The sequence below is a fragment of the Cygnus olor genome, chromosome 12 (assembly GCF_009769625.2).
Source record: "Cygnus olor isolate bCygOlo1 chromosome 12, bCygOlo1.pri.v2, whole genome shotgun sequence".
Classification (NCBI taxonomy): domain Eukaryota; kingdom Metazoa; phylum Chordata; class Aves; order Anseriformes; family Anatidae; genus Cygnus; species Cygnus olor.
Window position 1 is genome coordinate 5,497,794 of NC_049180.1, and position 15,036 is coordinate 5,512,829.

The 15,036-nt window shown below is 38.5% G+C and overlaps 1 protein-coding gene and 1 long non-coding RNA gene across 2 annotated transcripts; one reads left to right on the forward strand and one right to left on the reverse strand.

The window, feature by feature from the left end:
* Positions 1-4,339: 4,339 nt before the first annotated feature.
* Positions 4,340-9,149, reverse strand: DYNLRB2 (dynein light chain roadblock-type 2). The gene is made up of 4 exons (XM_040571395.1): positions 9,072-9,149; positions 8,887-8,962; positions 5,461-5,628; positions 4,340-4,636 (listed from the first exon to the last, which is right to left on the reverse strand). Exons 1-4 carry the CDS (start codon positions 9,072-9,074, stop codon positions 4,593-4,595), a joined length of 291 nt encoding a protein of 96 aa, XP_040427329.1. The 5' UTR covers positions 9,075-9,149; the 3' UTR covers positions 4,340-4,592.
* A 2,318-nt stretch (positions 9,150-11,467) lies between these two features.
* LOC121076786 lies at positions 11,468-12,139 on the forward strand. Its single transcript, XR_005823708.1, has 2 exons — positions 11,468-11,522; positions 11,951-12,139. It is a non-coding gene; the product is annotated as an uncharacterized LOC121076786 (long non-coding RNA).
* Positions 12,140-15,036: the final 2,897 nt, after the last annotated feature.

Consider the following 15,036-nt stretch of genomic DNA (forward strand, 5'->3'; position numbering starts at 1 on the left):
GTCTCTAGGTAGTAACTTAATAACAAACATGATTAAAAGGGTGACATCAGTTTATTTAGGAAAACTGAGGCTTTTTCTGTGGGTCCACTCCAGCATTTGTGTCCTGCAGTGCTGACACAGTGGAGCTGGGATTGGTTCCTCTGGCTGGGGAAACCCTCAGAAGTTGTGCTGTCACTGTTTAATTCAAAAACTAACTGAATAACTCTTCAAAATAATATTAATTCCTAATTGCATTTTTAGATATGGTTGTGGTGGTTTATTAAGCTGATTTTTTCAGGTTCGCTGTCATTAACGCTTATGATCAGATAGGTTCTAAAGGGAATCCAGTGTAGTCCACAAACTGATGTAGTTAATAGTAGCTGCGTATACAAGATTTATGTACATATACATGCATGTCATACATAATACTTCTGTAAACAAAATGCTGTCTAAGTTTTGTCCTTGTGTCTTCCATAAGTCTGAAGAATTTCTCACTGAAGTTACATTGGCAAGTGCTATAAATATATTACAAAATGCAGTCTGAAAATTCATTTATTGGCAGTAAGAGAATTTAATATTTAACATCTTAGCACTTCCTAGATAAACTGTGAACATCCTAATTGCTGTTAATGAATGCGGTATACTTCAGACCATTTTGACTTAATATTGAATACCACCTTCCTCACCATTACACTTCTAAAAATCTTATCACGTAAATGCACTTACCAGAAAAAATACAAATGCTTAAATTCCAGCAAGTATGCATAAGTGACAAATTAGTAGTTCAGTATTTAAAAAATGCTTTATCACTTACACGGTTTGTGTATCCCTTTCATTGCATCCCACGGTTATATTAAATTAACGTACAAATGTGAGACTACAGAGCTACATACATCTTAAGTTAAGCTGAAGTTAAAACTGAAAAATACACAATTTGATACTTCTAGGTGTATTGTGTAAAGTGAACAAAATGATAATTTTGTGTTTAAAAAAAAAAGTAACCACAGAAAGCCAGACTACCAAATGCACTGAATATACATTAAATTAACTATTTAAATTTATTAAATTGGCAGATGAGAAAAATTTATGAGTGAACAACTGTCTTGAATGAATCAGCTGGCATAAGTTGTTGTCCCATGAGGGACATGCAAGATTATATGCTAAGGAAAACCCACGCTACTTTACTTTGAAAGTGGGAGGCTGACCCTATGAGAACTTCCTATTTTAGTTTATTTTGAGGATCCCAAATGCATGCTACTGACAATCTTTTTTCTTGGCTAATTGTCTAACTTGCATGTTACAATTGAACCTGAAAGCTGCTTTTCAATGAACAACAGACATTCTTGACACCGTCAACACTCACTTGACAAAATGATCATCTATGAAATTAATCTCTTAATATATTTCTTACTTTTTGACCTACTCCCAGTCAACTGCTAACTAGTTAATTAGTAAAATCTTTGCTGGTTCACATAAATGACAATTTAAACGACATAGTTTGGCGGTTGTGGTGCTCAAAAACCTTAAAATATTTCCTTGTTTTTTGCCTTGACCATTCCATTCCTTCTCAATGACCCGCCTTTGCTCAGATCGATGTGCTCATAAAGGGTTTCCGACTAGGATTGTTGGGGAGTTCACTATTGTTATCTCCCTTTCCTGCTGAAAGACATGAATGAAACGTTGACACGTGTTCAGTTTGCTTTTGCTAATAGAAAATAGGAACAAATTACCAGGAAATGAAATGGAGTGTTTCAATTTATGCTCTCTAGTCAAGATGTTGCCAAAATTGTATACTACTACAGTGCTTTCTAGGAAACCTGATTAGAGACTGTGCTGGTAAGAGTCTCTGGCAGAAGCACAGCTGAGCCCGTGCGTTTGCATAACATTTGTTACTATGCACATCATTATAAATGGACCAAACTTTGCCCTCTTATCTGCATCTACGCCTCTCATAGGAACAGTGAAATAAACTAATTCGTGAACAGTATTTGACCCTTGGAGAACAACATGCATCTGCTTAAGGCCATTTTTCCATAGAAAAACATTTTTCAGCAAAATGATTTAGCATGTGTTTAATTTTAATGATTTGGCTTAAGTGTCTTTTTGAGTGCTTTATCAAGCTACAGCAATCATCAGCTGCTTAATAAATATTGGATTAAAGTCTGTAAAGGGAACTAACATGCGTATCAGAAAAAGAAAAATGAAAGAGCATTGCCAGATATTACGCTTTTCTCTTTGTAATGTACTACTGTGTGGTATGGGCTGATGTATATTTTTCACTGATGCTGGAAATTACAACGCCAATACTATTTTTGACAGAAAAAAAAGTGGAACAGGCACTGTAATTCTGGCAGTTTGCTGGACCTACACAGCAAAACCTCCACAGAATTTCATGCTGTTAGAGAAAACTACAGAAACAAAGCTATTTTCCCCAAACATGTTACGAGCAGTTGAAATTCAGCAATGCTTTTGGGTATGTGCTGAAATTAAAAATCTGGTCTTTGAATTAGTAGCCATTTGACATTAGTAGCCTATAGTTAGGATAGTAGTAGAATAAAGGTTTACTAACATGTGGCAATAAATAAGTTGGATTTCTGAAATTGTCCCAACAAAAGCAGAGAAGGTAACAAATAGAAAAGTGTTTTTTTAAAGCGTTGTCACATGTCAGTATATTGGTTCATTACAAAATAACTTAAAATGGTTATTTTCCAGTGCACGTTTCAAAAACACTCTAGCAGTAAAGATATTCTTGCACTGCACTGACTATAGCAGTGTCATCAATAGCTGCCCATTTGATTTCCTTACCCTTAGAATTTTGAATAGACCTGCCCAGCTGGATTGCTGTGCTTAATTTCCATCAACCTGGGCCTCTGTGCTTTTGGGTTGACTTCCTCTTAATATGCAGCAGGACTGAATCTTGCTCTCTACTGGGTGATCTTGATCTCCTGGGTGTTGAGTCTGTCTGCTAATCTTTGAGATTGCAAAGCTCAGACACCTTCAGCTCCCAGGAGCAGGACCAACCCTCTCAGATTTTTCAGTGAAATACAGCCTTTCCAAGCTGTTCAGCAAAGTCAGAGCAAACACTCAGATTGGAAAAAACCACCAGGTTTTGATATCTCTCCTTTGTGTAAGTTTTGAGTGATACATAACATAACCCTAATAGCAAATTGCTGACTCCATATCCACTGAGACATTCAGTGATTTATCAGTTTCATAACCTCAACCACAATTCATGTGATGTACTACAACGATCCCTGAGCAGTATTCAACAGATTCATTTTTCCTTTCATCCTCATAGCTATCCCACATATTTTTCTTCTGTTATATCTAGAAAAAAATGGTCTTGCGATAAATTGAAGACAAACAATCTGATACTTTAAAGTTTAAATAATAACTTGATAAAATTTTCATTTAATCTGCATAACCTGAGATGATTTGTAGTACAAATATGATTGGACAATATTTTGAATGCAGGCTCAGCTCAGACTCCCCTTGCTTCCACAATTGTAGTGAATAATCACATGCAAAGTTGAGCTTGACTTTGGGATGACAGGGGATAAAGGCTTGTAGCCATGCTTACCTTGATTAAAAGCCTGCAGCGTGGCCAGAACAGGGATCCTGTACCCGCTTCTGTCCTGACCTCCCAGAACCAAGAGGACAAAACAGCCGTGAGAGTTAGTCTGGGACACTACCATCCCGTGTCTTCAGAACAGAAAGGATTTTTAGGCAGCTTAACCTTAAGGAAGGCCTTTTACCAGTGCATCTGTTTTAAAGGCATGCAACAATAGGTATCTGGTCTCCAGAGCTGCCATTTGAATATGGACCTGGTTTGGGGGACATGAGCTTCAACCCACCCTTTGACTCATGTCAAGTACAGCTCACATGTTGTATCTATCTAAAGGCTTAGTTACCAAAAGTTTTGGTTTAATTATGGCACTGTTTACCATTGCCAGCAAACTAGTAGTAGTTTTACATTAGAATGCTGGATCAACTTTGTCTGCTTGAACTTCTCAGTCCAGAAAATACATAATGAAACTGTTGCTTCAGTCCACAGAAATTGGAAGACAAAGATAGTTTCTTCTTTCACTTCTTTTCCCTTAGAAAACTCAAACAAACAAACAAACAAAACACCCAGGAGTTGAAGACAGGGCAGCACTTAGTCCCCTACTGACATGAACTATGTTATTTACATTTGTATTCTTTAGTTCATGTAACTGGTTAGTCTGGGTCACAGGGACATATTTATATGCATACGTGCACACGATCTGTGACTTCCCATGAGGTGATTTCTCCTCCAACAGTGAGAAATTTAAGTAGAATGACTTAACTGCAAGAATAGCTCGAACATCCAATAGAAAGCTCTTTAAGTATTTTGCTTTATTTTGCTCTTCTGAACATCAAGACAAACATACAACATTTTGGTATTTGCATTATGATTTGCTCACACAAATTGGTAGAGCTACAACAGAATATTAAATTGGCAACATTTTAGTCCTGACAGTTAGATGTTATGTAAAATTTGTAAGTGCTATGTTTGATATTAACTATCAATAAGTAATATTAGTTTAACAAGTAGAGCTACATCACTGTCTGAAAATATTGCCATACTAGGCCTATTCGCATGGGTTCTGAATAACGATCAGGAGATACTCTTTATCTGCAAAAAGATATAAAAATATTTAGTTAAAATATTTTATCTTCTTTCCTGATAAATATCCCATATTAACCTATTCCTCTTCAACTTTGTGTATAAAATATATGAAAAGACATTCTTATAAAAAAAAAAAAGTAATTTTATTAAAAAAAAGTTTTCAGATCAAAAAACTGTCATAAATGTTAACTATACCATTTAAAATTATTTTAGTAAGCAGAATATTTGCCTTCAAGAAGCTTTAAAGATATTTTAACAAGAGGAAAAAAGTCATAAGAGAAGCACCTGGAAGCTAGCACTTGTTATAAGCTAGCACTTGTTATAATAAACTTTTGACATCTGCAGCCTCTTCTGCAGGTGCAGAGATCTTCTTTCAGTTCACTAGCTAGTTTATTCAAAATTGAGAACCCCATTTAGAGATGAAAAAACAGAAAAGATTTGAATAGACTTTACTATGAATAAATTCTAAACATGACAGTCTTTGCCTACTAGTTCTAAAAGCTTAAGGAAGTTTTAGAAGGAATTCAGTTGGATAGGTATTTAATATCTATTTTAATGAAACATTTCTTAAAACTACCCAGGGAATTTGATAGGTTTATATCTGCTTTGGAAAGTTAAGAAGGCTACCTCTTGACTTGTTCTGTTGCCTCCAATCTTGAGTAGTCTAAACCCCGTACATTAAAATGTTAACGTATCTGTTTTCATGGTGAATATACATTTTTTCATATACATATTTTTAAAATGCATTTTCTACAGTAGCCTTATTCATGAACAGTTAAAAGAAACTTACGAGGACTCTACGATTCTACCATTTTTAATAGAAATACTACCTGGAGCTACCATGATTTCATGTTTCTTTGATCTGATCCTGAGAAAGGTTAGATCATTCTGAGGATCAATATCTCTCACTGTGCTCCTCGCTTTCATGGTGAGCTGACAAAGAAGACCTGCATACTGGACTGTTGTAGAGTTATCAAGAGTTGTCCTTATTGGAATTCCTGAAAACAAATAGTTTTCTAACTCAGTCATTCAGTTAATTTGCATATTCATATACCGCAGATCATAACAGAAATAAAACAAATATTTTTTTTTTTTTGGGGGGGGTTGTTTGCAGCAGAAAGGAGTTACTGATTTCAGGTATCTACATGTCTTTTAAAGGATAATATTAATCAGTGACAATTAAGCATTGAGTTGCCTTATGAAACCTTTGAAAGAGCCTAACTGCCGTTTAAGGCTCTTAAATGTCTATCAAATTCTGTTCTTTAGTACTTAACCAGTTTTGGTGCTTCATCAGTTTAAAAGTTGTCACTGGGATTGTATCTTGGCTGCGAGATTCTAAGCCATACTTTAGCTGCAGCACTTGGCATGTGCAGTGATAGAAATTACACGTTCCCAGTGAAATACCAAGAGCAATCAAGGGGCAGAAGTGGCATGTTTGCATTTGTCAAGCAAAACCACTCTTAGAACAGTCCCTTACAATTACATGCAAAATATTGACAATTCAGAGTACAGTGTATTGATCCAACTATTAAAAATGTGATTACCTAAGATTGTTGATGATTTAATGAATCATTATCAATAATTTGTCAAATCATGTTTTTTTATGTTAATAGGCTGCCAGGTGAAACTAAACACGGGTCACAGTTATCTTGCAAGTATGAACCTATCTGGCTTTTAAAAGTTTGTTTCGCTAATAAAAATAAATAAATTATTCAACCTCCTAACAAAGATGATAGATTAGAAGCTGGCAAGGCAATTTTCTCTTTGCATACATTTGCAATGCGTCTTCCAGATGGACAGGATAGGAATACAAAAATAGATTAATATGAGTCAAGTTTGATTTATGAAAGAATTAGCATGCAAAGATCGCGAATGCCAGGTAAGAAATTAGAGGCAAATGAATAAAATAAATAATAGAACCTCCTCAGACACTAGATTATTCCATAGTTTTCCTAGCACACCATTATTTGAATCACTTGAAATCGGTGTTGTCATGAGAAATAATCGTGCGTTGGTATGATGTGTAGTGAAGTGTAAGAGGATGACCCAGTACATACTTTGTGTCTAATGTTTATTACAGAGATTGAAATTGAGATTTTAACAGAAACAAGCAGGTGTTCCCAAGCACTGCATTAGCATGAGAATATCTATATAGTCAGGGCATTAAATAGTAAGTCACTTAAAAGCAGCAATGAATGTGTCAGGTTTATATGACCTCGTATCTAAATGATCACTTCAACAAATACAGCACTTTTAATGGAAGTGGTAAATGTTAAGTGATCCTCCAAGGTCTAATAATAACCTGAAAATGGGTTGACAGTAGTGACATCCTCAGATTAAAGCTAGTCTGTGTTTACTTTAGGACAAATTCTCTTTGCCTCTGGCCCCAAAATTAGAGAAAGGCAAATAAATCCCTCATTAGAAATGCTGTAGTGTGTTCCTTCACAAATGTGAAGGATAGCAACAGTACGAGATTTCCAAAATGAACAATGTATACGTGGCTTAGTGTTTCAATGAAAAACTCAACACTGAGCATTGAAATAAATGGCAGGCTGTTTGCATCAGGAATCTTTCATTTGCTGTTTCACTTGAATACTACTTCACCTAAGTATTACCTACACTAATAAGAAGTCTTAGTAAAAGATATTTTAGTGAAGAACAATGTTTTATCTCGTAGGGAACCTGAACAATCTGAGAAACTTCATTGTTGTGCCATTGGTTAAAATAATTTTACTGTGATTCATTCAAGTTGTACACTTGTTTTAAATATTTCAGCAGTGAGAGAAATTAAACTTTTTTGTATAGGAAGATTTGAAAGAACTAGATGGAACAGTGCCACATGGTCTGCAGGTTTGTGAGGATGAGAAAGTTTGAACAGCATGTGGAGGGACTTTATACCTTGTCTTGAATAGTCTAATGTACAAAAAAAGCAGAACTGGAATGTGGAATGTTCTTCCTCTGCTGTAAATTGAAGCTGTGATGGAAGGAATGTGTAACAGCCTTTGAAGAAGCATGCTGTTGTCATGAGTGCTCTGCACAGCTCTATCTGAGCATCCCTCAGTAGCACAGAGCTACCACAGGTAAAGATAAACTGCAGTAGTACACCCAAGAGGGAAAACATATTAAACCAAGAAGGCAACTGTTTCAAGACATTCAATGTAAGAAAAGGGTTATTTTTCTAGTAGGTTCTGTGGTTGGTTTTGCCTTCAGAAATGTATCAGCCCGCAAACTCAGCAAGGACCATTTGTGTTATTTAAGTGGTTGGTTTTGTTCACTTGGAGTTTGCAGCTACCTCTAAGTGCCCACTGGATCAAGTCACTTTCTGTTTATTTAAACAGAATACAGAAACAGCTGAAACAATACCTGTTCTGAAACTAGCCTGTTTCCGTTTAGTAAACAGCTGTATCTAGAAATGAGTGCAAAGTAGCCTTTCCATTACTGTTTGCCAGGCTATGCACTTCTTGACCTGCATCTAAACTGCTGCTAGAGCAGTAGATTTTGGGGGGCACTGTAGAAGTGAAGGAAGTGAACCAAATTTTAGGGAAGGTAATTGAGTGAGTTGTCTTATTTGTAAAGGAATGATTAAAACAAAGATAAACCTGAGAAGCTTAGCTTCTGAAAACTGATTTCTGTGACCAGTTTTGCTTTTGGCTTGCAGTTTTCTGTATCAAAGCCAAAGTTTGCCTGACATGAAACTTGCTCACCCTAGTATGATGACACACCAAGACATGATTTAAAGAACTTCTGAACTTTTAGTAGGGCCAAGGAGCAGCTCCCAGCAGTGGAATACCAACTTTGTTTGGCAGACACCAAATTATGGACTGAAAAATGGCCGCAAAAGCAAGAGTAGCATATTCTCTCTTTCTGTAACCTACCAAGAGATGTTCAAGACCTGGTTCTGAAAAATAAAGTACAGTTTAGTTAAACAGGGATAATTAATAATACAAAAGAGCTTAAATTAAATGAAGGTTATGATGCTTCTAGTCATTCCATCAGAGGAGACTTATGTCAGAGGTCTTGACTTTTCTTTCCATTAACTCGCATCCAAAGCTGTGTTGCACAGGGGGCTTTGAGGCATGGCCATGAACCAACTTTTCATGCCTTATGGTGAAACACATGCTCTTGAAAACAGCATTTTCACAAAACGTTGCAAGCAGACTGCTTCAACACCTCACAACCTCTGCAGTGTTTTACTTCAGAGGGAACTTCTCGCCACTACAGGGCTGCCTGCTCGGAGAAAGTCGGTGGCGCTTTACCTTCCGCGTTGATGACCATAGTCGCAATGACCCCTTTGTGGGCTTGGATCCTCTTTAGGGTTTCGTCCACTTCAGCCTACGAGCAGAGAGCACACCTCAGCCCTCCCGCGGCCCCCCGGCCCCTCGCCCACCTCCCCGCTCCCCTCCCGCCCCGTCCCCCTCAGGGCCGCGGGCGGCGCCATTACCATGGCCGGGCCGTTGCTAGGGAGCGGCGGAAGTGACGGCGGCGGCGGCGGCCCGGGCCCGGGGACCGGCGTGGACCCCGGAGGGGAGGTCCCGAGCCCCCGGGCCCGGCCCGCCTCAGGCGGCGTGCTGGGGGAGGCTGGGGGCCGGGAGCTCTGCTGGGGAACTGGGGATGGCCCGTGCTTGGAGCAGGGAGCAGCACAAGCAACGAACTTGGCTTGATCGTTGCACTGCTTGCCTTTTTGTTCTTTATTTTAACGTTGAAGCTTGCACTAGCTAAATCCCAAAGATACCAGTTCGGTTGCTGTCATCACAAACAGGCGTTCCCCTCGTGTCGAGTGCTCCTTTATCTGCTCTCTGTGTCCCCCCAAGTGTTACCGCACCGTGTGGGCACGCAGAGTGTGCTTGGCACCGCTGGAAGTTTCCCCGTCCCATCCTGCCGTGCTGCGACACCCGCACGAAGACAGGCACCGAGCTTTGCATGGGGTGTCGTCTGCTGCTGGGACTCGCTGCACCTTTCAGATGGCTGTAGGTTACTTTTACAACGCGGCTCTGTACTGAATTACCCCTGTATTGCAATTCTCTCTTCCCAAAGCAGCTGGGGATCAGACTTCAGGTGTAACACCTCTGAAGCGCCACTCCTGTTCCTTTCCGTGCCCCCAGGAAATAATGCCAATGTGTTCAAAAGACTCTACATAGTATTCCACAAGGGGAGTAATTTTCTTTATCTTCTGAGCTGAATATGAAGCTTCTATAGTTGTTCTTACTGAAATGACTTTCTGCTGCTTTACCATAAAGAGTTATCACATTTACAAAAATTTGGTGTCATGGGGAGGCATCTTCTCCCCCCACACCTTTTTTTTTTTTTTTTTCCCCACGTTAAATGGAGTGGTCTTAAGAACAAATTAACAAGCTAGTTATTCATCTGCAACTTTTTAAGGACTGGATTGCATTTGAAACTTGCAACAATATATCAGCACGTAATTTAATGCAGTTTATGGCCTTACGTTGGAAAGAAAATAACTTCAGGCTGTGGGATTGCTCTATCTGTTGCAACAACATTACTCTAGGAGTTTATTAAGTTTCAGACTGGCAGGGGCTTGCATAAATTATAAACGTTGTCGGTGTGCCTTCAGATAAGCATTAAACTGCATTTAGGATCTGATTTATGAAGGAGGGGGAAAATGATCGGAACCATCAGTGTATTTGTTTCAGAAACTACCACAGTGGGAGTTAACCCGATGTCCTATGACGTGCTGCACAAAGCAGTTAAGAACACTGTGCCTGTGGTACTGGTCCATCTGAGTGACCCCGTATCAGCTGTGTGAGTCGCGGCTCACCTGCGAGCAATGTAGCCAGCAGTGCAATTTGCCTCGATACACCTGTGCAGTTTTGCTACAGTAAGGACTATGGTGTTTTGCATTTTTGGAATTGAGATATCCTTACAGATACTTTTTTATTTTTTTTTAGACAATTGGAAGCACTGGTGCATGATTATTGAATCTGACTGGAACATCTGTTGGGCAATTTTGTTTTAGTACCGTCGATATATGTTCTTAAATGAAAACTTATAGATTGTAAAATGTGAACCTGATCCTGCTGTCATTGTTAGTCACGGGACAGGTCTTTGCTATTATCAGTCCAATTAAGGTCAGTTCACTGTAGGTTAGCATGCTGGAAGGGGTAGTGGTGATTTTATCCCCAGTAACCAGGCTGGCAGTTCCAGGAATATGGAAAAATGAAACGGAAAGGACGTTATTCCACTTACTCTGCTGCCACATTGATATTGTTTAGTTTTTAAGGTTTCTTTCAAGAATGCCATTTTCCTTCAGGGATGCAAGATGCCTATTTGTCTTTTTAAAACCAATAAAAATACCAGCTCCACTTTGCAAAATATACTGAACTGGAGCCAAAATGGCAGCTAGCATGATACAGGATTACTCTGGGAAGCATTGTTTATGCTCAGCATTAAAGACTGAAATACGCAGACTCTTACAGACATTCAGATAGGGTTTATCTCAGATTTAGACTTGTAACAATAAATGAAAGTATTTCCTTGATGACTTGAAATTTAACTGAGTATTCAGATTCCAAGCAACATTATTCTTTGGTACACAGTAGCAAATACAGTATTAAGAACAGGGTGTTACTGCTTGAGAATCAGGAACTCTTCATAATCTGGGACCGAAATCTTGGAAATGCTTACCCATGTGAATAAGTTTTAAGTATTTGTTAGTAAAAGTAGCAAGTGAGCACCTTCTTAATTTCAGGTGCTTGGATTTACAGTGTGGTATTTGAACTCTTAAAATTTCTGCATTTTCAGTTATTTTTGAGGAAAATAATCAACTGAAGGATGGAAAATACTTAAAGCTATTCCCATTTTTTTTTTTTTTTTTCATGCTGTGGCAGAAAATACAACTCTCCACATGGAAACTAGGAAGAGGACTTTGCTGGTAAGTGCAAGAGAATTTAATTCTTTCTTTATTTCTTGGACTTGGACACCCAGAAAGAGGGAGAGAGGAGGTTAAGGTTGAAATCAGGATTGAATCAATTTATAATCTTACAGTAATCGGATAAGAAGGCAGAGTGATCTGGTAAAACAGATGCTTAAACATAAAAGGAATATTCTATACAAATTATTGGTACATACAGGTGGAGTCATTCAGAATTTTGTTTTAAAAAAAATTTCAGTCTTGTATGCCGTTGTATTTCCATTTTCAGGGTTATTGCTTAAATTGTTTGTAGTGCAACATTTATACCAAAACAAGTCCCATGGATAGAAGTACATCAGAATTAAAGAAAATCACTTTTCTTGACTCGAAGTTGTAAGCACTTCTTTCATCATTTTTGAAGGCTTAAGTACATCTTTCCCATCTCCCAGGGAACTGCTATTGAAAAGATCAACTCCTCTTTTCTCCAAAGCCCCTGTATGTACCAACGTTGTGCCTATGTGGCCCTTTGTTAAAGTACGCCCAGCTGACGAGATCCGGTGTGAGTCAGAGGTGGTGATGCCAGGCCTGCATTCCTTCCCGGCTTCCTCTGTGCAGTGGTTGGATACAGATTGTTTGGAGTGAGTGGGGGAGCATGAAGTGGTTGATGGATTCTTCCACGTGGGATGCTCTTACATGGAGGAGGGATATGAGAGTAGAGGAGATGCAGACAGCCTCTGCACTATGACATTTTTTCCTTTAGGTAAGTCAGATGCTAAAAACAAGATTGAAAAAAAATTATATTTTAAGCTAGCACATTTTAACTTCCACTGGTACTGAATGCAAATCACACACGGTCGGTTAATTATTGCATCTTGGCTCAGGAGATGACTACTACTCGTACTTGATTATCTGGTCAGAGCTTTAACCTGACACTGAAACTGCTATAGGATCTGTGGTCCTGCATTGTGAATGCTTTTGGCAGGCTAAGATATTAAAAAAAAACCACAACATTTTTAGTCTTGATGGTAGATGGAACATACAGAATAAACCATTTTGGGGCAATTATTATGTATTTTGTCCTTTAATAATTCTGCAGGGAGCAATCAGGTATTGTCAGCAGCTCCTTCTAGGTGTGAAATAAAATAAAACACACAATGCATATTACTCAATTAAAAACTTATTCCATTTCTCTGTTTGCAATTTTTAAATTAAATTTAATTTTTGTTTAAAAGAGACTTCCTGAAAAGGTGAGAATTAAGGTAAACATAGTAAAGCTAGTCATTCTTGCAGTGCTATAATCAAAACTGTAGGGAAGTTCTTGCCTTTCTCCACCTGAAAAAGGCCTTGGAGGAAGCATTTGATCTAGAGTGGATGGATCTTTCCCAATCTCACTGTCTGTTAATAAAGTTTTGTTTTAATCTTCTGTTACCTCCATGAATCCAAATATTATAAACTGGGAAAGTATTTAAGAAAGACTGTATGCCATGTAGGCGTGTACGAAACAATTTTAAAAATTTAATCTGTAAATAAATGACAGAATGAAAATTAATTCAAAATACTTCGTGTAAAGATTCACAACTTTTGAGCAGTTTCCCATGCTTTTTCCCTTCTGTGTGAGGAATTTCTAGCTTACATCCTCTAGATGGTGCTGCAACTACAGCGTATTGAAGTGAAGTCGATGTCAGGTTTTGAAGAAACTTTTGCTTGTTAAAAGGCTGACTCACTTAAGTCACGTAACGTACAAAAGGATTAATGACTTCAGCTAGGCTTACAGGTTTACGCAAGGTAGAATCAACATAGGTTGATTGTTTATCCTCAGCTGGTTAAGAGCAGAACAGGTATTTTATAGACAGAGGAGACTTGCAGAAACTGTTCCGTGGTCAAATTATCCCCTCATCTCCTGAAATGTCTATAAAGCACCTCCTTAGCGCATCCATACCTCGAGTGCTGATGAGGGCAGAGGTGACCAACTGTAGCCCGTGGTGCTGATTAAGTGACAGCAATAAGCCTCTTAAGACTTCCAGCAGATGTTGCTGCTTTTGTATGCTAATGGAAACTTTACGAACCATTTTCTCTTCCTTCTGAGAGCAGATGTAAGTACATGAAAATCGCTTCCTTATATCAAGAGCAAATTGATAATAACCTTGGTTCAATTGTAAGGCAGAATCTGTAGAGGCACTTTATTTGATAATTGCAGAAAGCTTATGCGCAGCTTCATCAAAATTAATATTTGATATTCTGCCAGCTTTCCTTGTACTGAAGCAGTCAGGCAAAATCTGTGCTGTGAGCACATTGCTACCTGGGTTTTTAAGCCCTCCACTTCCCTTCCACTACCACGTTCCCTTTCTCACCTCTGTTCTTAAGGTAGCCACTGCCACCCCCCTCCACCGTGCTTATTTCAGGGTGTCAAGGTTAGTCAGAACTGGCACGTTAGCTTATCAGAGGGGCTCCTGAGCATGGGACATTTTGGTGACCTAATGTGATGCTCTGTGTGGTCTTTTGTGAATATATAATAAAAGAATTGTACATCACAAAGGAGGATGTTGTGCAATATGCTGATGTTCCACTTCCTGCCTTGGTAGGAGATACCCACTGAAGAGGCAGTAAGAGTTTAGAGAATGACCTGGAATGGCTGAATCATATTGAGCTTAATACTGTTAGCACAGTGAAGGCTGTGTTTGTGATTAACTTTTATGGAAACATTGGGCTCCAGGAGTGTGAAAACACAGGAGCATCATTTGGGAGGGGACCAACTCTATGGTCTCTGTTACAACGGTGCCTTAAATAGATGTAGACCGTGTCTTTTTTAAGATTAAGAAAGAACTTGAATATCTTTGTAAGACTTCTGTCTGTAAAGGTATATTTGGACGGTAAAGGAAAGGCCTGAGCCATGGGACCATATTGTAAAACTTCATTTCACTTGGGTGATTGCATCTTTCCTGATATAAGTTGACATCTTGCATTGTAGATTCTTAGTGAGGCTGGAAAAAACTGGTCAGTGTTTTCCAAATAAATAACTTAAGTGTTTTTGTGTTTTTATTTTATGAGATAGAATACTGGTGGCCTCCTCACTTGACACTATTAAAACACCTATAACATTCTTGATAGGAAAGAAAGTTTACTTGCTGGCCAGACCTCATTTTGGGTTGCAGCAGCCTGTCTGCAGTTCGGCTATATTTTTTCTTAGATGTTGCAATAGTGTTTCTGGGCTGACGAGTGACAGCAGCTAAAATCCAGTGTATTTACCTCCTTTCTTAAATATCTACATAGTGTTATTTGTCCTCTTTAAAGGACAGCTGTCCTTCATTCCAGCAGATGAATGACCTTAAAATCTATGAAGTCTGCATATCTATTTTTTATATTGCTGATGCACTTTGGTTTGACAGTTGTGTACAGTAAGAACGTGAGTTTCTGAGACCTGTTCTGGGTACTAAGTGTACACACGCACATTCAAAAGTTAAACAAAGAAAACCAGAAAATAGGTGGTTCCCTGACCACCACCAGTTAAAGGTTAAATGCCTTTCTTTAGTACCTT